At 41.9% G+C, this 24,429-nt stretch overlaps 1 protein-coding gene across 1 annotated transcript in view; it reads left to right on the top strand.

Annotated features, from left to right (window-relative positions):
* The window catches only part of MYO1E (myosin IE), a 199,686-nt gene that overhangs the window by 111,919 nt on the left and 63,338 nt on the right, over positions 1-24,429 (top strand). The window contains exons 6-10 of the mRNA XM_045823123.1: positions 703-792; positions 11,788-11,919; positions 14,709-14,843; positions 16,294-16,426; positions 21,947-22,143. Coding sequence (XP_045679079.1) covers positions 703-792; positions 11,788-11,919; positions 14,709-14,843; positions 16,294-16,426; positions 21,947-22,143 — 687 coding nt within the window. The remainder of the gene's footprint in view (positions 1-702; positions 793-11,787; positions 11,920-14,708; positions 14,844-16,293; positions 16,427-21,946; positions 22,144-24,429) is intronic.

Raw genomic sequence — 24,429 nt, 5'->3', positions numbered from 1 at the left:
TAGGCCAGGAATTGTTCCATACAAGCCGGCATTGGCCCTTGCTGCTCAAATGTGGCTCCATGCTGGCAGAGCCAGCTGCACCAGGGAGCTGGTTAGAAATGCAGGCTCTCAGATCCTGCCTCAGACCTTCTGAATCCCCATCTGCATTTTTACAAGATCCCAAGGTGACTTGTACATATTAAAGTTTGGGAAGCACAAAACTCTGTGTCTACAACCTTGTTTGAGGAGGAGAAACTGTTTAATTTCCCTTAAGGTACCTGTCACTTATAGTGAAGAGGATGGAGGTGGGGAATGCAACAGGCAGATAGAGCAGTTGGGTAGAGAAGGGATAGTGACAGTGAAGATTCTGATCAGAACAGCAAGGAGACACCCCTTCAGGCTTCACTGCCCTTCCTGCTGTGAGTGCCGCACACCAGGGGCTGCAGGGCAGAGCACATCTGATGTGGAAGCCCAGTCCAGGGATGTTTGTACATCCCGATGTACTGGTGGCACCCTGGCTCCTGGAATCCTGCCTCAGGTTGGAAGGCACAAACAGGTTAAAGTCTGTCGAAAGTTAGGAGTACCATCAATCCTCCAGAAACCACAGGGACATTTTTGAGGCCTGTCACCTTGCCTGCATCCAGAAACTAGGTCCTCATTGAGCTTTGCACGGTGTGGCAGGTGTTTGCACTGTCCTAACCTCTGGTCTATTTGTGGTGACAGCACGTCAAGGACATAATCCTGCAGTCCAACCCGCTGCTGGAGGCCTTCGGGAATGCCAAGACTGTCCGGAACAACAACTCCAGCCGATTCGTAAGTCTTCGCTCTTTCACGAAATGTCACCTGGTTGATCATGTGGCTATTCCTGATTTAAGTCCAGTGTCCCTAAGGACTTATCACATATCATTAGAATGCTGCCTTTTCAGTCTTTTCTTCATTTTCTCTAGTAGCACTCTGTCAGGCTTCAGTCTGCCCTTTAACTAAAGTTATGTTTAAACCACTGGTATATAAATCAGATAATTTATTAAAACAGTTCTCAACTTGAGTTGCCTTACTGAGGAAAATGAAAATTGATAAAAGTGTCAGCTATGGTGCTAGAAGAGTTTACTTTATGTCCTGGAGAAAAGACAGCTTTCCCAGACAAAGAAATGAGTTGACTAGATCACAAAATCTTCCTGCTTTGCTTTTGCTTCACAGACTGGGTCTGTGGAAAATGAAGGGAATAGACACTTTGATCAGACACCTTGAAGAGAAACTTCCTCCTCTCTGTCAGGCAAAGTGAACTGACAGGCTCCCCCAACCCTCATAGCTGGGTGGGTCTTTTTTTATGTATATTCATGTAACATAATAACACCCCAAAATGAGTGCATGTAACCTAACAGGTGCCTTCCAGCTGGCCCCTTACCCAAGATAATGAAAACATCAGCCAAATGCATCATTGTGAATTCCTATGAAAATGTTTTTCTGTCTGAGTGTCTCCTGAGAATTGGAAAGCTGGCAAGGATGAAAATGAGGATTTTCTCAGTAGCTTTGATTTATGTAGGTTTTGCATCTTATCTCATAGATTATGTCTGGCAGTAAAGCATTTGAGGGGCCATCTGTGAGGCTGATGCAGGAGCATTTTAAAATAAATGGGAATTTTGGAGAAAAATTATTTCTTTTTCACCCTTCTATTTTGTAAGGAAGCTTCTATTTTCCAAGAGCATTCTTATTCAGTTCTCATGCAGTAATTTTTAAGTTCCCTGGTGATTTATATATATCTGTTAGCATTGCCCTCATTTTCCTTGTTGTTCAATGTTATTCAAACTATTTATTCATTTGTTGATCTCCCTTATTTCTTTGCTCAACACCTGGGTTGTGTTATCTAGCAGAAGTTTCTAGGTAATGTAGTAGGAAATAAGATGTGAATGAATTTTCCATTTGATCTTCTTTTTCTTTTCAACTTCATCTGCCTTGTAAAAATGGACTTGACCAAATTCAACTCTCTTGCTACCCATCCCCTCTCATTCGCCTTCCTTGGATACCATAAAATAATTAAATCAATATTTCTCTGACTTTTCCTAATACAAATTATTCTTCATCCTTGGACAAGGATGATACATCAATTTTTGTAAAACAAAACAAAAATACCCAGCAATTATTATTTTTCTGATTACAAAATAATATTAATAATTCTGATGAAAAGATGGGAAAGAGTATGGATGGGCAATTCACACACATAGTAGCATCTAATGGGCATCAAAATTGTTGCCACAAATAATGAGAAAAATGTTAATTAAAACCATATATCATTTTCTGTCTCTCAGGTGGGCAAACATTAAGGAGATGGATAATACCAGTGAAAAGGCATTATTTGTTAAAAATGGACATATTTCCCCGGGAGAGTAATTTGGCCATCTTTATCAGACTTTGAAAGTGCTCATTATCTTTGACCCAGCAATACTTTTAGGGCATAATATCTAAGTTCCCAGTAATAATGAAGTTATTTAAAAAGTTATTCATCATCTTGATATGTTCTTAAATTTTTAAAAATAGGCTAAGGAACAATATTTGCAACATGGGCCAATTTTTCTCTTAAAATGCACATTATATAAAACAGTTAAGGATGGGGGACCCAAGATGGTAGTAGAGAATATGGAAGTTACATTCATGTCCTCCCTGTCAAAATTGCAACTAAATCATAGAACAATCAATCTGGATAACCATCTGAAGACTAATTGAACACAGTCTTACAACTAAGGATATACAGAAAAACTACGTTGAGACCGGTAGGAAGGGCAGAGATGTGGAAAGGGCTGGCCCTGCAACTACATGAGGCCATAGAGAATACAGAGGGATATCTCAGCTGCAAAGGTTTCTCCTAAGGAATGAGGAGTGTCAACTGCATGCTGGGCTCACCAGCCTGGAGCACCAGTACCAGGAAGAGGAGCACATATAACATTTGGCTATGAAAATCAGCAGGAATTCCATCTGCCCAAGTGATACGGGAGACTGCTGTAAACCAAGGTGCCCTTTAAAGGGCCAGCTCAGAAAAATCTCATTTGTTGGAGAGATGTAGCTCACTTGGAACCAGAGTCATATAGGGAGCAGTTGGGTTGTGTGGCTTTGGGGACAGGACTGGAGGGACAGTCACCAATGTCTCTGTGCTGAGTCCCTTGCCCATACTGCACACAAACACCATCTTTCTTGGGTTGAGCACTTCCCCTCATTGGGTATTAGCCTGGGGAAGCACACTGGCCCCACCCTGCTGACTCCCTGAGTCCCTGCCCTGCTGGCTTGCACCTGGTGAATGGATCTGCTACCAGTGGCCCTTATTGGAGTCTTTTCATGAAAGACTCCCAAGAAATTCTGAGCAAGCTCAGGGAATGCCAGAGACATAGAGGGAAAGACTGAGTTGTGTGGCTTTAGGCCAAGGGCCGTTTTTTTTCATGTGTACCTGACAGATGCTACTGTTCCTATGCAAAGCCCTCCCTCCACTTGGCCAAATCTTAATCTGTTTTAGCCTGATGAACTCCCACCCTAACAATTCCTTGAGACCCTCATCACCCACAAAGGACTGAAGGCTCCAGTTGGGTGGCAGCTGGCCTGGGTGTACCCTAACACTTTTGACGAGTGGCCTCAGACCCAACAGTAGTGCCAATGTTGAATCTGTATTAACCTAGTAACTACCACTTTCCCCTATGTGGTGACTCACTGAGACTGTGCTTCACACAACTTGTGTAATTCCTGAGGCTCTTTCAAAGGTTGAGCCTAAATGATGGGCAGCCAGCAGGCAGTGACAGATCCTGGAGTGCCTTGGGCCTTTTACTGATCTGCCCCCAGCCTGGTACTAGTGACAGTTGGCCTCAGTATGTGGCTTGGCCCCTCCCGCACACACACAGGCCTAGCACAGGCAGTTACCAACCATGGATTGTATTGTATGTCCTAAGAGGTGACCCAGGGCTGGTCACAGGCAGTATATGACATTGACCTGCACTGAAGTCCTTCCCAAGAGGCCCCAGAACCAACACACCCAGAGGCTGGCTTCATATCACATTAGACACAATCCAATTAGCTTTACAAATAGCATATCCAAAGAGGGTGTCTTAGCAGGCACCAAACCCTGCTAAGGTAAATTCTGCTTCTTAGGGTCATCCCCACACAGTGCCCCCATACGCTGTGGTCAGGATCCATCCTCACAGTCAGCCAACCTGAGGACCAACAGCAGTCAATACTCAACTACAACAGGAGGGGTCACATAGCCCACACAGGGATGTTCCTGGAGCATCCAGCTCAGGGGATCATGCAGACTCTTCCACTGAGCCAGTCTCACAGCAAACCTACTGCATAAGGCCACCTTCAAAGGCTGAGAGACATAGCAGATCTACCTAATACGCAGACACAAACATGAAGAGGAAGCCAAAATGGGAAGGGGTAAAGGAACATGCCCTATATGAAAGAACAGCAGAAATCCCCAGAAAAAAAAAAAAGAACTAAATAAAATGGAGGCAAACAATCTACCACATACAGAGTTCAAAACTATGCTTATAAGAATACTCAAGGAACTTAGGGGAAGAATGGATGAACTCAGTAAAAATGTCAACACAGAGATAGTAACCATTAAAAAAGACATCAAAATCATAAAAAAAAAACAAGTCAGAAATGATGAACACAATAACTGAAGTGAAGAATACACTAGAAGGAGTCAACAGTAGATTAGACAAAGCAGAGGACTGGATCAGATTTGGAAGACAAAGCAGCAGAAAACACTCAATCAGAGCAGCAAAAACAAAACATAATTTAAAACATGAGGCTAGTTTAAGGGACCTCAGGGACAACATGAAGCATAACAATATCTACATAATAAGAGTACCAGAAGGATAATAAAGAAAGCAAGGGATTGTGAACTTTTTTTGAAAAATAATGACTGAAAACTTACCTAACCTGAAGGGAAAAGACACACAAGTCCAAGAAGCACAGAAAATCCCAAACAAAATGAACCCAAGGACTCCCATGCTAAGAAAATTATAATTAAAAAGCCAAAGGTTAAAAACAAAGAAACTTAAAAGCATCAAGAGAAAGACAGTTATGTACAAGGGAACTCTCACAAGACTATCATATTATTTCTCAACAGAAAATTTTCAGATTAGAATGCATAGCATGAAATATTCAGATATATGAAAGGCAAAGACCTACAGTGAAAACTACTCTACCCAGCAAGGCTATAACTTAAAATTGAAGGAGAAATAAAAAGCTTCCCTGACAAGAGAAAGCTAAAGACATGTATCCCTACCAAACCAGTATTACAAGAAATGTTAAAGGGACTAATTTAAGAAGAAGAAGAAAGAAAAAAGGAGGGGAAGGACATATATATGTATAATAAAATAGCAATAAATACATACCTAACAATAATCACTTCAAATGCAAATGGACTAAATGCTCCAAACAAAAGACATAGGGTAGCTGAATGGATAAGAAAATAATACCCACATACATGCTATCTACAAGGGACCCACTTCAGATTGAAAGACACAAACAGACTGAAAGTGTTGGGTTGGAAAATGATATTTCATGCAAATGGATACTAAAAAATACGGGAGTAGCAATACTTACTTGAGACAAAATAGACTTTAAAACAAAGGCAATAATAAAAGACAAAGAAGAACTTTAATTACATAATGATAAAGCAATCAATCCAACAAGAGGATGTAACCCTTGTAAAAATTTATACACTTAACATACGAGCACCTAAGTACTTAAAGCATATTTTGATGGACATAAAAAGAGAGATTGACAGTAATATAGTCATGGTAGGGGACTTTAACACCCCTCTGACATTACTGGGTAGATCTTCCAGACAGAAAAGCAAGAAAATGGCCATCTTAAATAACACAAAAACCAAATGCAGTACTTTATATTTTCAGAGTATTTCATCCCAAAGCAGCAGAACATACATTCTTTTCAAGTGTATATGGAACATTTTCCAGGATAGACCACATGTGAAGCCACAAAACAATCTCAATACATTTAAGAAGATTAAAATCTGATCACATGTCTTTTCCAACCACAATGTTATGAAACTAGAAATCAATTACAAGCAAAAAAAAAAAAATGGGAAAACACATGGATGCTAAAATAACATGTTAGTAAACTATGAATGGGTTAATAGATAGATCAAGGAATAAATTAAAAGATACCTTAAGACAAATGAAATTGAAAACAACAACCCAAAAATCTATGGGTTACAGCAAAAGCAGTCCTAAGAGGGAAATTCATAATAATACAAACTGACCTCAAGAAACATGAACAGTCTTTTTTTTTTATCTCAAATAAACAGTCTAACCTTACCTAAAGAATTAGGAAAAGAACAACAAGGTTTGAAGTGAATAGAAGAAGGAAATAATAAAAATCACAGTTGAAACATTAAATAGAGTCGAAAAAATACAAAAGATCAATGAAACTAAGAATGGTTTCTTTGAAAAGATAAATGACATTGATAAATCTTTAACTAGACTCATAAAGAAAAACAGGGAATCAAGATAATATCAGAAATGAAAGAGAAGTGACAACTAATGCCACCAAAACACAAAGGACTGTAAGAAAATACTACCAACAATTCTATGTCACCAAATTGGATAATCTGGAATGAATGGATAAATCCTAGAAGCTTATGATTTTCTAAGACTGAAGCAAGAAGAAACAGAAATATCAGAACAGAGCCATTATGTTCAAAATTGAATCACTAATTTAAAAACTTCCCAACAAACAAAAGTGCTGGATCAGATGGATTCACAAGCAAATTATAACCACTTTCAAAGAAGAACTAACTCCTATCCTCAAACTATTCCGAAAAACTCAAGAGGAGGGAAGACTCCCAAACTCACTTTACAAGGCCAGCATTATCCTAATTCCAAAACCTGATAAAGGTCCAACAAAGAAAGATCATTGGCCTATATCCCTGATGAACATAGATGCAAAAATCCTCAACAAAGTATTATTGAACTGTATTCAGTGATACATTAAATGTATCATATACTATGATCAAGTGGGATTTATTCCTAGGATACAAGGATGGTTCAGTATCCACATATCAATTAATGTGTTAGACCACATAAATAAAATAAAGGATAAAAAGTATATGATCATATCAATAGATGCAAAAAAACATTTGACAAAAATCCAGCACCATTTATGATAAACACTCTCAGTGAAGTGGGAATAGAGAGAACATACCACAGCATAATAACGGCCATATATGGAAAACTCACACCTAACATTATACTTAACAGGGAAAAACTAAAACCATTTCTCTTAAGATCAGCAACAAGACAGAATTGTCCAGTTTCACCACTCTTTTTCAACATAGTACTGCAAGTCCTAGCCACCGCAATCAAACAAGAAGAAATAAAAGGTATCCAAATTGGAAAGAAAGAAGTAAAACTTATTATTTGCAGAAGACATAATACTGTATAAAGAGAACCCTAGAGTCCACCAAAAATCTATTAGAATTGACAAATGAATTCAGTGAAGTAGCAGGATACAGAATAAATGTTCAGAATTTTTTTTACAATTTTGTACACCAATAATGAACTATTAGAAAGGGAAATTAAGAAAACAATCCCATTTACAGTTGCATCAAAAAAGAAAATAAAATACCTTGGAATAAATTTAACAAGGAAGTAAAAGCTGTACTGGGAAAATTATAAGACACTAAAGAAGAAGTTAAAGAAAGTACAAAAAATGAAAGCATGTACTGTACTCAGGGATAAGAAGAATTGACATCATTAAAATGTTCATACTACCCAAAGCAATCTATAGATTCAATGTAATTCCTACCAAAATAGCAATAGAGTTTTCCACAGAACTAGAAAAAAATAATCCAAAAATATGTAGGGAATCACGAAAGACCATGAATAGCTACAAGTATCTTGAGAAAGAGGAACAAAGTTGGATGTATCATGCTACTCATATCAAACTGTACTACAAAGCTATAGTAATTAAAACAGCATGGTAGTGGCATAAAAACAAACACATAGATCAATGGAACAGAATAGAGAATGTAGAAATAGACTTGCACCTATATGGTCAATTAATATATGAAAAAGAGGCAAGCACATACAATGGGTTAAAGAGTCTACTCAGTAAATGGTGTTGGGAAAATTGGAAAGTTACGTGCAGAAAAAATGAAACTAGACCACCTTCTTACACCGTATGCAACAATAAACTCAAAATGCATGAAATATATGTGTAAGACTAAAAACAGTAAATCTCCTACAAGAAAATATAAGCAGTAAATTTTTTATTTAAACATTTTTAAAATTTTAAAAATAGTTCGAGAGCCTTCATACTGTTTTCTATATTTCTGTTAGCAATATATTTTTCTGACATATTTCCTCAGGCAAGGGAAATGATAGAAAAACAAATGGAAGTACATCAAACTGAAAAGTTTTTGCATAGCAAAGGAAACCATCAATGAAAAAACACAGCCTACTGAATGTCAGAAGATAATTGCCAATGATACATCCTATGAGGATACAAAATTTATGAAGAACTCATAACAACTCAACACCAAAAAAAATCAATACAATTAAAAACAAAAAAAAGCAGAGGACCTGATTAGACCCTTCTCCAAAGTGGACATACAGATGGGTAATAGACATACATATATTATGAAAATATGCTCAACATCAGTAATGATCAGAGAAATACAAATTAAAACCACAGTGAATTATCTCCTCACACCTGTCAGCATGACTACCATCAATAAATCAATAAACAATAAGTGTTGATGAGGATGTGGAAAAATGAGAAGCCTTGTGCACTGTTGGTGGGAAGGCAGACTGGTGCAGCCACAATGGAAAACAGTATGGAGGTTCTTCAAAAAATAAAAAAAATAGAACTGCCTTATGACCCACATTCCATTTCTGGATATATCCAAAGAAAAACAAAACACTAATTTGAAAGAATATATGCACCCCTATATGCATTGCAGCATTACTTACAATATCCAATATATGGAGCCAACCCAAGTGCCCATCAATATATGAGTGGATAAAAAGGTAGTGGTAGAAATTCAGTGGACATACAGCCAAGATGGAGACGTAAGTAGATACACTGTGCCACCTCGCACAACCAAAAGGAGGACAACTGCAAATTTTAAAACAAAAAACAACCAGAACTGCCAGAAAATTGAACTGTATGGAAGTCCAACAAGCAAGAAGTTAAAGAAACATTCATCCAGACCAGTAGGAGGAGCAGAGATGGGCATCTGGGGCAGAGAGGATGCATGGCAAGGTGGAGGCTGGTGGAGTGGGCGGTCCTACATTCGAGTACAGGGAACAACTGGGGAATGAGACAGACCTTGCAATCCAGGGCTCCAGCTCGTGGAAATAAAGCCCCAAAGCCTCTGACTGAAAACACCTGTGGGGGTTGCAGCAGTGGGCAAAATTCCCAGCCTCACAGGAGAGTTCGTTGGAGAGATCCACAGGGTCCTAGGACATACACAAAACCACCAACCCGGGAATTAGCACCAGAAGAGCCCAATTTGCTTTGGGTAGAGGAGGAAGTGACTGAAATCTAGCAGAGAGCCAAGCAAGCAGCATTGTTCCCTCTCGGACCCCTCCCCCACATACAGCATGACAACGCAGTGACCTGGGTTTTCCTTGCCCTGTCAAATACCTAAGGCTCTGCCCCTTACAACATAACAGGCTGCTGAGACCAAAAAAATAAAAAGTAAAAAAAAAAACAAAAAACGAAAGAACAGATCAAAGCTCCAGCAAAAATACAACTAAGTGACAAAGAGATAGCTAACCTATCAGATGCAGAGTTCAAAACACTGGTAATCAGGATACTCACAGAAATGGTTGAGTATGGTCACAAAATCAAGAAAGAAGTGAAGGCTATGCAAAGTGAAATAAAGGAAAATGTACAGGGAGCAACAGTGACAGGAGGAAACCAGGACTCAAATCAACAGTTTGGTGCAGAAGGAAGAGATAAGCATTCAATCAGAAAAGAATGAAGAAACAAGAATTCAAAAAAAGGAGGACAGGCTTAGGAACCTCTGGGACAACCTTAAATGTTCCAACATGTGAATCATAGGGGTGCCAGAAGAAGAAGAAGAGCGATAAATTGAGAACTTGTTTGAAAAAATAATGAAGGAGAACTTCCCTAATCTGGAAAAGGAAATAGACTTCCAGGAAGCCCAGGAAGCTCAAGAGAGTGCCAAAGAAAGTTGGACCCTTATAGGGTCCAACTTTTATAGAACAATTTTGAGTTATGTATAAGTCTGTTACATTAGAGCCGTGGTTCTCAACCGTGGCTATATGTAAAAATTACCCAGACTGTTTAAAACTGGTTAGATCTGGGCACCATTTCCCAGAGACTCTGATTTGCTTGTCCTACATCACATTGGACACCAGCATTTCTTAAAGGCCCCCCAGGTCTTTCTAACAGGAGACCAAGGTTTCAAACCACTTCTAGAAGGACTTGAGAGTTTGCCATTTATAACATCTTCCCTTCCCAGATGTAATGTCCTATTGGGTTTCATTTCCACCGCCTCTTGGTGGAGAATGGTGGGGAGTGGTCGTTACGTGAACAGACGCTGAATTATTCCCTCCAGAAAAACATGCTAAAAAAAACAAGATGGTGAAGAAAGGCCACAAGGGGAAGCACAGGGCATCTTGCTCAGCCAGCTTTACTGAGAACCCGCTGTAAATCGGAGTAGTTGTTGGTGCTTCCACTCTGTCTGATGCTTCTGGGTGCTTGTTTTAGGGTTTATTTTGGGAAGGGGATGGGGAGGATTCATCAGATTAAGACAAATAGACCATTAGAGGGCAGCTTTTGTAGCCTTTCCAATACATGGAATCAGCAAGTAACTTAACCAGAGCACAGCAGGTTCTGGGTGCTATGGCAGTAGGAAAAAATGCGCAATGTGCTCTTCTTGTCCTTACTGAGTTTGTGGTTCCAGTCCGACTTGCGGCCTGGCAGGATTCAGCTCTGAGATGGGTGGAATTCATCTACATACATATTTTTAAAATACTACATGTGAATACAGTTAATCTGGACATGCTTTCCGGTTTGACCCTTGGCCACACCCCTCCTGCACGCCCCCATTCTCGTCTTTTCCTTCGTTTACGTTTACCCCTGTAGACCTTTCTGAGGAGTGGAGGGAAGCTAGATTCTAATGAGAAGGGGAAAATGTCATTACTTAATCTGGGCACCTTTTCTAGCTAAATTCCAAAGTTTTATTCTCCCTTGTTCCCTATTAGAATTAATTTAAAAGGAAATAATTAACCACAACAGTAACAAAAATCCCCACACCCACACTAGCTGGAACGAACTTTATTTCTAACCAGGTTTTTTTATTTTATATAAGAATTTTAGATCCTCCAGAGGTAAAAGGGGTTGTTTTGGCTCAAAGCCAATGAAATAGGTATGTCAGAGGGAAAATTTGCTTCTTCTGAGAGAGGCTGATACAGAGTTCGCTCTTGTCTAGGTCAAAGGGACCCTGTGATACCCTGTCCCATTCTTTACGGCTTCTGACTTAGCAAGCAAGCTCCTACCTGGGGACAATGGGCAAGTCATATAACAAATCCTTATTTAGTCAGGCTAGAATAATAGGTTCTCTCACTACAGAATTGTGTGATTGTACAAGAGTAGGGCTATTGTCTGAAAGGAAGACATGAGGAGATCTAAACTAGAACTAGGAGTAATTCAGAACGTATCCATCATTAATGACCTTTCTTGAATTATATACTGCATCTAAAGCCTATTTAGAACATCATGTTTTTGTTTACTAACCACTAAAGGAAATCCTTACCTTTCTTGCAGGGAAAATACTTTGAAATCCAGTTCAGTCCAGGTGGGGAACCAGATGGCGGAAAGATCTCCAACTTCCTTCTGGAAAAATCTAGGGTGGTGATGAGGAACCCTGGAGAGCGGAGTTTTCACATATTTTACCAGGTTTCCCTTCATATTTTTTTTCTTTCCTACTTCCTTGTTCCTTCTCCATATTTGTGTGTTTGTTTGTTTGTGTGTGTGTTTGTTTTTTCCTGTCAGCTCTCAGGTTTAGACAGTCTAGTCTGGCAAGCCAAGGGGTGTCTATCACAGTGGTACGTGTAAGTCACTGTGCAAAAGAACTCTGGGAATGAATGACCCTGACCGTAAAGGAGAGTAAGTTCTGGTTGGAGTGAGAAGAGAAAAATTTCCTGAAAGCTAAATAATTAACGAAGTGTCGATACAACCTCAAAACACAATTTTGATTCTTTGCCAAATAAAAACTCACGTGGGGAGATTTGACAGGAATGGTCAGGAGAAAGATGTGACTCGAGAAGTTCCGGGTAATGTGCAAGGGGAGATGGCTCAAGCAGGTCAGGTGGCCGGGACAGAGCAGGGGACGTGTGAGCCAGGCCTCAACCAGTGTGCTAGGGCCGAAGTCTCCAAGGGTGAACTGTGGGATGAAAGACTCAAAATAGGCTACATATCTTTTTTTCTTTTCTTTCTTTTTTTTTAAGCACCTGTTATGCCCTCTTTACCTTCTCCTACTTCCCCCATTGGCTATGGATCTTTAATGCTAGGTCAAAAAGTTTTGACTTAGATACTCAGAAGCTGTGGAGACTTCTGGGCTAGAGGAGTGTGGAAGATGATTTTAAAATATGTCCTTGTCTTCATTGATCATCTGATTCAACTAGTTTTTAAAATGTTTTTAAGTGTTTTAAAATATGATATTTTATATCACAAGTAGTCTACCCCAAGCAGAGCAGAAATCCATAGACTATTTCTTTTTGTACGAGCTTATATATTAGCATTTCATGTATTGGAGATCCACATTAGATTTTCATTGAAGAGCGCCCTGCAACTATTTTTTGTTTTATTTTTGTTTTGTTCCAGCTTGAAGATCACTGGATTAGAAGGAGGATAAACTGTATTGGTAGCTCACGTTTAGTCTTATCAATTGCATAGATATCTTGGATGATGACAAACAATTCTTCTTAGTTGGTAGCTCTTCGTTGAAAGAATACCTAAATGACCAAAAGCTTTTGTGAATTCAGTAATGTGTACTTTTAATTGTATTAATCAAAGCAGCATGTGCAGATGATTGAAAAATAATGTTGTGTATCACACACATAATATTTTATTTACTAAGCACTAGAGCAAAATTTATAGTTGTTTCTAGGACCCTTTTCAATAAATGCCAGCCCATTACCCGCTGTATCTTGCCTCATAAGTCCTCTACCCAGAGGCTGGAAACTATCAGACTAGGGGCTGTGGAAGTGATGAGCTTTGGAAAAGATGGAGTTAAAGATTCTGACATAAAGTTGAAACTGTGAAATCGATGAGACTGCTGTGGGAGTGAGCATGGAGAGAAATCCATGCATATACAGGACTGTCTGCAGACTGAGGAACCAAGGAGTTAGGGGAGGGAAGCCAGGAGAGGGCCAGGGGGCCGCGCAACAGGATCAGAGCTCAGAGCTCCTGCAGGTGAGGCCTGGGGCAGAGTTCTGGGGACCAAGAAGGGGCTGTTGAATGTAGCCACTGGAAAGTAGTCATGGAAGTCATTTCATCAGAATGGTGAGGGAGGAGCCAGAGTACAGGTGGTTAAGTCTTGCTGAGAAAGTAGATTCTGCAGCTTGAAGAAGTTCACTGAGCCAAGGAAAAGCTTCTACAGAAGGCAGAACACACCATGCGTTTGTAGTAGAAGAGAGAGCAGGATATTGGAGATACAGCTGAGGGGGGCTATGTGCTGTGGATGGGGAGGAGACTGAGAAAGAGGTAAGGACAAGTTTTTTTCTCAGATAACAAACAACATGGAAGAGAAAGCTAGGAAGAGGGCAGCACAAAAAGATTTCAGAGACTAGGGAGAAAACTAAGGGAATCCCATGTGGTGGGATGGCCTAGAACTTCTCAGCAATGGAAATGAGGTTCCCCATTTTGGGGGTGTGTTGCTGAGTTGTCGTGAGGAATTTGACCACAATGGAGAAGTGTGGGTAGGAACTGTCTTTGTTTTCCTAAATCCTGTTGGGTTGGAGACGGCAGGGTGCTGGAGCTGGCGTGCACGGGCTGTGCAAATCTGTTTCCATCTCTTTCTTCAGTGGCGCTTTCTTAATAGTTTGAAATCACTCAGGGCAGGAGTATTTACACCATGAAAACTGGCAAACACTACAAACCCATTTTCCCCACAAGAGTTGATGGTTAAACATTTCCAGCACATCCCTGATGGGAGCAATTTACAAGAGTCTTGCTCAGACCGAAGGCGCAGATAGATACCAGAAGTGGAACAAAGGGTCGGGGACAGTTATTTGGTTTGGGAGTGGGGGACCTGAGTGGTTTTCTAATATGCGCCCTGCAGTGAGAAGCATGGAGGGGCCGTCTGCACTTTAAACACTCACAAGCCAGTCGAGCAGGAATGAAGTAATTATAATCTGGCCAAGTCTGCACTCTCTTGATGGATCTCACCACTGAAGCACTGCAGGCCTTTCCGCTTACTGGACAAAGGACACTTCTCTGGTCTTGCAGGTCTGATCAGAGAGTTAAGAATCAGAACTTGCAGAGATGACTCTGGGCTGTCACAAGTAGAGCAGAAATCCTGAAGCCCCATCATATTTTGGAGATGAGGACCACAGATCATCTTAGAGGGCAGGGCTAGACAGGCCCATCGCTTGTGTTTGGGGTGGTGGCAGCAAAAAACATGAGGTGCCTTTGAGTACTTGGAGGGTCACATCACACTCGCACCCCACTTTCTCTTGCTACAGCTCATCGAGGGTGCCTCTGCAGAACAGAAGCACAGCCTCGGCATCACCAGCATGGACTATTATTACTACCTGAGCCTCTCTGGGTCCTACAAAGTGGATGACATCGATGACAGGCGGGAGTTTCAGGAAACGTTGGTGAGTGCTGGCATGGTGCCAGGCAGGATCTGCTGTGCAGATGAGACGCTGCTGCTGGTGGAAAGGGCAATGAGGGTTAGCCCAGCCAAGAACAGTGTGAGGTTTCCACCTCCTTCTGCTCTACGTGGTCCATTTCGTAAAACACACGTTTCAGCACCCTTAAGTAACCACCTGCCCAGTTGCCAAAGGACCACTTAATGATTCTTGAGATAGTTTAAAAAGAAAAGCAGTGAATGCATCATCACACCCCTGCAGGAGCTCTGATGAAAAGATAACATCTACTGTGCATTATATATTTACCATTCCTGTTTGCTGATGACTTTTGCACAATTGTCGGGCTATTTTCTTACAGAGGCAAAGCAGAGGGCTCTTATGATCTTAATGAGGTTTAGAAATTTTAAAACACCTTCAAACTTTTCTCCGCCCACACTCTCTTCACCTCTGCACTGTACAGGTCAAGAGTGTGATCTCTCTCCACGTTCTTCACGTGGTGTCTACGTTATGGTACCAAGGGTGAACCCAGCTGGATTACTGAGGGGTCACATCCTCCAGGAAACAACTTAATAAGTCAATGTAGAACTTTGTGGAGGAGGGTTGGTCACCCATTTAGCCCCCCAAAAGTGCACCACCAGTGCCCTTTGAATCAGCTACCAGCCAGGCTCTTCGTCAGCCCAGATCCAGAACCAAGTGGGAGACCCTGAATGGGCATTTGGAGGGACAGTTGGAAGGAAGCTGATATTTGTTTTGATGTCCTCTCGTGAAAGGGTCAGGATGTTATCCCTGGGTGTCAGGAAAAGAGAGGACATCAAAAAGGCCCCGTGGCCCTGAAGGAGCTGGGTGGAGCAATGTAGGTAAGGGGCCTACATTGTTCCAAGGGTATAGTTCCTTTAGGAGATGGATATCGAAGACTCAAGCCTTTCAGTTGCTTTTGAATTTTGTGGACCTCAGAAATAAGACTTTCTGATGATGTTTGTATTTGATCTCCTGGGGATTTATAATCAAGATCTTTTTGAAAGTCCAAGCTATTCTCAGTCCTCCCAGTGAAGGAAAAGACCTCCGAGTCTATTTGGAGCAGCTGGACATAGCACCAGTGTCCTTAGAGGGAGGGGGTGGCACCAGATCACAGCAAGGGATGAGGACAGACTTGTTGCCTTTGTGTGCAGCTACTGCTCTGGCTGAGTACCTTTCCTCCTGCAGCCCTCTGTGCCCTTATTCCTGGAGGATTGCGTGCTCTCTCTAGGGACAGAACCGCCTTCCCGGTGCTATTTTGAGACTTGAGAAGGATGTGTGAGTGCGTTGGTCAGGGATAATGTCTTCTGCGGACTTCCAGCTGTCATCGCTCACCGAGCCACATACGGCTGCCCCACCCAGCCTAAGCCTGGGCTCCTGCATTACGTACTCCTTAAGCTGGTGACCAGCCTGTGTGGGTAATTTTTCTTTTTCCCTCCAGCACGCAATGGATGTGATCGGGATCTTCGCGGAGGAGCAGACGCTGGTGCTGCAGATAGTAGCAGGCGTTCTCCACCTGGGAAACATCAGCTTTAAAGAAGTTGGCAATTATGCCGCAGTGGAGAGTGAAGAGTGTGAGTAGCTTTGGCTCACGATTGTTGGACGAGGGGAAACCATTGTTTGGCTCCATCAGAAGTAACCCACTGCTTTCCTTTGCTTAGATCTCAACCCGGGTATTTGGGGAAGAGACAAGAAGTCATGTGGGTCCTGCTGTGGCAGAACAAAAGGGCCCGTGAGGGTCCAGGCCTCTCCGGCGCACCTGCCCCTCTCCTACCACATCCCACATTAACTAAGCCAGAACTACACCCAGACCATCAATGAATTGGTTTCAATTATCATTAACATTGGGGAAGTCTGGCAGAATTTCACATGGAGGCTTAAAAGTAAAGTGATACTTTAATGAAGATTAGAGTAATAGCTGAATAACTCAAAAGATTTGTCTCCTAATAAAAATCTTTTCTGTGACTGATTGTTAGGGTCTACATTCACCTAAAGATCATGAAGAGCAAGTGGTGGGCTACATGTGAATATGGAAAGCTCACAGATTCAGTTTGTCCCATGTGTTGGATTAGATTGGATTTCTGAAAATGTGTGTGTGGGGGGGGTTGACTATTGTGTTGATATTGCTAATGATCACCTTTAATGGTCACCTCTATAGCAGTCAGAGCCTGAAGACCTGAATGATCATTTTTACTCTTTGAGAATAACTCAAGTCCTTCCTGCAAAGATGCTATTGATGTGCATGGCGCAATCTACCACACTCACCGTGGCGGGTGGCTGCAGCCTCTTCGGCATCAGACAGCTTCCCAGGCTGCTTTCAGAAGCCACCCACCCATCCTTCAAGCACCCAGGAAGACATTTCTTCCTTTCTCAGCATTCTTCAAGGATGATAAATTTAGATGCTTAGTAATAAATAGTATCCCACTCATTGCTGACAGTGCAGTGAGGCTATTTCCATTCCAAATAAGGTTCTTTTTTATATTTTTGTTTTCTTTTGTGATAAAAAGGGAAGTACTGCTAACTTCCAATGTCCATCTGATAAAGATCAAGATGAATTATGTTTACAAGGGAAAGGAATGGGATGGAAAACAATAAATTTACAGGGTGTCCAGAGTCTAGAAGCACAACCTAAAAAATAGTAATAGTAGTAACTGTGTTTCCAGACTTTGTGGGCATTGCCCTTTCCATTTAACAAAAGCATGTGTGTGTCCAGGAGAGTCATTAACACTCTCAGCCTTTCAACTTTGTTGGTGTTGGTTTCTTGGTGGTTTCTGTGGAAGGAACTAGATTGCTCTGGCCTTTGTGGATTTTGCAAGCCTTTACTGCCCCTTTATGCTGGAAAAGAGAGGCACGGCTCTGACACAGCTAGCATTTCCCCATATACTTGAGCCAAGAAGTAGCCTCCACAGCCCACTGGGTCAGGCCCGGGATTGGCAAGTGCCGGATGGGAGGTGGTGGACTGATGGTGATCAGGAAAAGCTGTGCTTGAAACCAAAGAGGTCTAACAAAGAAAAGTGTCCTCCTGCCAGTACTTGGTTTCCTGTTCACTCGGTTAACACCTTGACATGCTCCAGATGGGTGCCTTGTCCACGCTCTCTGTGCTCCCGCTTTGCTAGTCAGCTTGTTCCCTTCCCAGCTGGGAACCAGGGTTTCCTCTCTTGCATTCCTTTCATGGGATATATGTTCCAGAGCAACTACACACACTCGCTCATTTTTCCCACTCTTGTGCAGTAATGGGGACATACAACATAATCTACATTCTTTCCTGAAGATTAATTTATATTAATTCACTGAGGAGCTCCATCTTTTCTATAGCTGCATAGTATTCCATTGTTTGGCTGTTTTTTTAATTTATTGAACTAATTCTTTATGGGTGGACATTAAGATGGTTTTAGATCTTCTGCTATTACAACATTGAATGAATACTACTAAAATGAAGAACTTGGTTTGTGCTATGCTCCTGATATTTGAGTGTTTCAGTGGAATAAATTTGTAGAGGGAAGTGCTATAAAAAACATGGGCTACCATGTTTTTATAATGGAAGAAAGCAAAATTGCTCTAGCTATTATAGTGGGGAAAATGGCAAGATTCCCATCACAGCTGAAGCAAAATAGCCATTCATAATGACAAATTTTGTTGTTACCTGACCTTCGACTCCTGGAGCTTTAGAATTTCCTGAGTCAAACCTTTGCATCGCTGAGAGGTCAAACACACCTCCGCTTGGGCACATGTGCCCTGTCATTGCCAACAGACTGAGATGGTATTTTGAAAACAAGTCTTGCTCAAAAGATATTAAATCCAAATTAATGTAAGAATTTTGTTGGAGGAAAGTAATACAACACAAATATCAATGGGGAGCACAAGCAACAATGCCCTTGTTTGCCACGTTAATTTCTTTTTTTTTATACTTTTTTTTAAAGATTTTATTTATTTATTTTTAGGGAGGGAAAGGATGGGGGGAGAGAGAGAGAGAGAGAGAGAGAGAGAGAGAGAGAGAGAAAGAGAAACATCAATGTGCGGTTGCTGGGGGTTCTGGCCTGCAACCCAGGAATGTACCCTGGCTGGGAATCGAACCTGGGACACTTTGGTTCCCAGCCCGTGCTCAATCCACTGAGCTACGCCAGCCAGGGCTAATTTCTTACTTTTTAAAAAAAACTTTTTACTTTGCCATTTCTCATAAATGGACATATTAAATCTGACTTTGCTTTATCCTTTCAGGCACTAATAGAACTCTATCTGCATTGCCAAAATGTGCTGGAACATTACTTTCTAGCAGGTTCTTTTATATTCCTCATAATTCTGATGAACTATACCAGACTTTAGCTCTGACTGGACCTCGTCAGCATGTTAATTTAATCGAGGCCTGCTTCTTCCTCTGCCTCCCCAAGGCCTCCAAGCCTCCGTGCTGCTCTTATCCAGGCTCAGTCGCATACACCCTCGTGGAAATTCACAGCCCGGGAAGTCTATAGGAGCAGCCCTATAATTTCAACACCAGGGCAGCCACTGAAGAAAATACGAGGTCATAAAAGGTTATTCTTGAAACACATGGCATGGATTGTTTTTCTAAGCAAGTACTGGATTTCCTCTCCAGACTTCTTCGCTGTTTCCCTAAGCTGTGGTTCTGATTCTTGGCGAAACTCCATGCCTTGTTTTCCGAGTGCCTGCAGTCCTTCACTGGTGCCCTCTTCTACAGAAGAGGTGTGAGCCACGGAAGTGTGTAGACGGCATGTTTCTTTTTCTGTCTCATCTGTCTGTTTTGTCTCAAGGACCTAGAGACTTAGCCCGTATTGTTATAGTTCTTTAGCTATGGTCATAAAGATAATGGCATAAACTTTTTCACCAAATATTTGAACCTCATCCCCACGTTGACATGATTATAGGCTTGGCAGAAGCTTACATTTACAAAACAGACAAAGTGGGGCTAATTATTTGTTACATCAAACCATTCGCTGTGTAGTTATCATGAAGAGGGAGGGGCCCTGGTGAGTGTGCCGTAGACCCAGGAAGACCACTGGGTCAAGTGAGGTGCGCATGCACCTGACTGTCCGCCTGGTGATGAGGGCGGTAATCAACACTGCCGCTTCCCTTAGTGAACCTCTTACATGTCAGTCACTTCGGTAAATGGCTCTTACCAAACAACCCTACATGTGTCCAATCTTATGTCTTTGCTGTGTGCAGAGGTAAGTTACTGTATATTGGAAGACACATCCAGGTCCCTAAACACACAAGTTAATATTCAAACTAAAGTAAAGCAAGGTAGGAAGACGATGAAGAAGGTAAAGGGGGTTAAATATATGGTGACAGAAAGAGACTAGACTTTGGATGGTGAACACACAATGAATTATGCAAATGATATATTATAGAATTGTACACTTGAAACTTATATAATGCTCTTAACCAATGTCACCCCCCAAAATTTAATTTTAAAAACTCACGGAAATGGCACTGGCAAATTAATGCACTTGATTTTGTTCACATGCCCTTTGTGAAAAAGGGAGCCCTCTGCTAGTCAGAGCGTTTCTGTGAGACGCTCACGCAGATAATATATACCTAGTTCTGGCATCACACTTCTCCAAAATGCAGTCACTGACTTCATCTCATTGGAAGGTATATACTAAGAAATGTCAGCCTGTTCATTCTAACACCATCTGTGAAATTCAAACACATTATCCTTTAGTGGGAGGCTTGTGAGTTTTGAGCATTATCATAATAAGGTTTTTAACAAAATGCATTTATCAAAGAATTTTTGTAAAGCTTTATGCAGAAAAGAAGACTCATATTCCAGTTTAGAATTTTGATTTGTGCCCATAAAAATCTTTCATTAATGTTAGAAAAAGTCTGAGCATCCTTTCATTCCCAAGGATGGTGTCACTTACTCACATTGGTGTGTTTTAACCAGCGGGGGGGGAAATCCCGTTTCTATCACTAACCCTCCTCTGGGAGAGTTTCTCCGCCCCAACAAGCCACTGAGCCTTGGGAGCCTCAGCTTTGCTGCCCAAAAGCCACAAACTACATGACTACAGTCCTCAGGATGAGGCTATATGTCCTCAGGATGGGGCGGGTAGGCTGTGGCTTGAACAATGCTAACACCCTCCATTTCATCCCATACATCACGCCCAGAGAAATCTGCTTGTAACACCCCTCTCCCAAAGCTGTCCAGGCCCCTGTGACTGCAGCCCAAATGAGTCGGACCATTCTACGACCTCCACTATTGGAATTTGTCCTGACCTTTTAATCATCTACCTTAACTCGTCGCTGTAGCCAGTATCAGTCTGCTCGCTGTACCTCGACCACATCTCTTACATTCCTGCCTCCTCACCTTTACACATTCCATGGTCCTTTTTCTCTTCCTGCGCATCTATACAGATCCTGTCCGTGCTTTTAGACCTCGCCCAATCCCACACCTTCCTTGATCTCCCCAGCAAGCAATAACATCTTTTTCTTTTAAATTCCTCCCAGACTTTATTGTCTGTCTGTGTCACAAATTTAACTTTTCTTCGTAGGCTCCTTTATTTGGCAGACTGCTTTTTTTGTCTCCCCTGCATTGTCTTCAAGATGTCTCCAATATTTTGTGCCCTGTCCTCTCTCTCTAATAACCCTATACATGGTGACTACTCAAAAAATATGGGACTGGTTGTAACGATTAGTTTGATGATATCAGGTGCTTCAAGCTCTTTGGGAATGATGCCATGAAACACTGTGTCAGAAAGGAAGAAAACAATACTTAGAGCCAAAGAAATGTTTCTTGATTTAGTTCCTTCCGGCTGCCTGGCTGCAAGCTTGGAGAGATGTCCATTTAAGGCATTCAGCTGTGATCTCAGCAGGGGCGATAGGTTTGCCACCCTTCTTGGTTCACTGGTTCGTAGTATTGGAAGTCTCGGTCATCAGAGGAATTGACTCATGAAATGAACAGTTGGGGAAAACAAAGTGGATGGATGTGTGTGCGATTGCTGATAAGCGTCTTCACTGGACAGAAAGTTCTTGGGGACGAAAGATGGCATCTCGTGTGTGTGCGTGCACGCGCAGCCCGCGTGTTTGCGATACGCACTGTTAAAATTCTGCATGACATTCTTGGTTTATTTTGTTTTCTGTAGTTTTGGCTTTCCCTGCTTATCTCCTGGGGATAAACCAGGACCGGCTGAAGGAAAAGCTAACGAGCCGGCAGATGGACAGCAAGTGGGGAGGCAAGTCGGAGTCCATCCACGTGACCCTCAACGTGGAGCAGGCCTGTTACACCAGGGACGCGCTCGCCAAGGCCCTGCACGCCCGAGTCTTCGATTTTTTGGTAGATGTGAGTAAACACAGGGTGACACTGGCGATGCTTCATTGTAGCCAGAGAGAGTTAAAACCACTAAAGGTTGGTGTTTGTGTTTTGGCTCATTCCTTTTAGCCATTACCTTACTACGCCCATTTTTACCATGTAATCCTGGGATCCTTGAATCCTGCGTTTACTTCTAGAATTACCCCAAGACACTAATACGGTAACAACGTCTTGTGGACAATATGCAGGGTAGGGCAAGGTAGCTTTATAGTTGTTTGTACGGAAAACAATACAACAACCAATAAATAATAATATAAGAGTAAACTCTGTGATTCATGTACTCACAACTGTAAACCCACTTTTGCCCAACCCTGTACTTGTAGAGGCAGGACTGAGGACCGGGAAAGCAGAGGACCCGTGGTCATGCGGCTGTCTGGATTTTGAGCCTGAAGATGTGGGAATGTTTTATATACCATCCCTCACTGTGTTAAGAATTGGTTCAAAAGTTAGTGGCTTACACAGTAAACACGTATTCTCTCGTTTGGGAAGTGACGTGGCTGGATGGTTCTGATTCAAGGGTGAGACTGTAGTCAAGATGCTGATGGGAGCTACAGTCATCCCGAGACTGGATCAGAGTTGAGGACCTGGTTCTGAGATGCCACACTCACCAGGCTATTAGCAGGACACCTCAGGGCCTTGCTGCACGGTCCTTTCTTTGGAGCCGCTTGAATGTGCACACAACATGGCAGTTGGCTTCCCCCAGAGTGAGTGATCGAGGAGAGAGCGAGGCAGAAATCACAAGGCGTTTACTCGTAATGTCCTCATCTTGCACTCAAGGACTGACTGCCACTCTGCAACATTCTGCTTGTTGGAAGCAAGTCACTCAGTACAGCCCACACGTAAGCAGAGAGGAATTAGGCTCCACCATCTAAGGGAGGGGTATCAGACTTTGTGTACGGCCGGCCCTCCATAGCTGTGGATTCCACATCCGTGGACTCAGCCAATCACGGATCAAAAATATTTGAAAAATGAATAAATGTTATGTTGTTGCTGACTATGTAGTTAGGTCTATGATGGCTGTGTCTGTACCTAAACATGTACAGGCTTTTTTCTTGTTATTATTCCCTAAACAATACAGTATAACAACTGTTTATATAACATTTATATTGTATTGGACACTTTAAATAATACAGAGATGATTTAAAGTTTATGAGAGGATGCCGCTAGGTTGTAGGCAAATTCTGTGCCCTTTCTCTTAAGGAACCTCAGCATCCATGGATCGTGGTGTCCACGGGGGTACTGGATCCACTCTCCTATGTATATCTGTATTTTGAACCCACCACAGATTCTATATTGTAAAACTACCACAGATATTTTTTAATGATGGAATAAACATATACATATACTTACATGCACATTTGCATATATATACATATTTATCTATGTATACCACATAGCAATCCTGAAATTGGTCTCTCGGTGGTGTAGCACTGCCAGTGACAGTCTGTGTAAATCACCGCAGCCTCTGAATGGGAGGACAGTCATAGCAAACGCTTATGTAGCACTTACTATGTGCCAGATTCTGCTCTAAGTACTTTAGGGGAAAAAAGGTCTCATTTAGTACTTCCAGCAAGGCTGTGACTTAGGTATTATTATCTCTGTTTTACAGATAAGCTAACTGAGGCACTGAGAGGTTAAGGAACTTACCTAAGGTCACAACACTATTAAGTAATAGAGCTAGGAATCAAGCACAGGTAACTCACAGTGCTCCAGCTCCTCTACTTCTCTGCCTTTTCTATAACCAAGCTAGAAAGACCCCAAAAGTCTGTTTGCACCTCGGCCACAACATCTACAAGGGTTAATGTATGATACGGTGTGGTTAGGGTATGCTAGGGCAGAGCAGCATACGGTAATTATTCTGTGCACTCCTCCTGGCTATTTTAAGGGTAAAATTGCTTGGGAAGGTCAAGGGCATGCCAAACATGAGCCACGTTGTTAATTTGTGCAGAGCCCTCATGTTACTGACCCGGCAACCTTAGACCCCATTATCGGCGGATTTGCCCAAGGCCATTCAGCAAGAAGGTCATGCAGATTTGGGACTAGAAACCACATCTCCTGGTTCTTTTTTCAGCGTAACCTCCAGCGCTGGGCATCTCACCTGATTTCCTGTCCATGTTTCCTCAGTTTTTTGTGTGGTGAAGGGGGATGGATGCCCCGTGTAAGAGATACTAATTAGAGCTGACATTTACTGAGCACTGACTATGTACCAAGTACTGGGGTCAGTGCTATATATTACTGCCTTTTTGCCTGAAAGAC

Source organism: Phyllostomus hastatus, unplaced genomic scaffold, assembly GCF_019186645.2.
Source record: "Phyllostomus hastatus isolate PE091 unplaced genomic scaffold, TTU_PhHast_1.1 phas_scaffold_501, whole genome shotgun sequence".
Taxonomy (NCBI): domain Eukaryota; kingdom Metazoa; phylum Chordata; class Mammalia; order Chiroptera; family Phyllostomidae; genus Phyllostomus; species Phyllostomus hastatus.
Note: the sequence above shows the minus strand (reverse complement) of the source record. Positions and strands in the feature narration are given on the sequence as shown.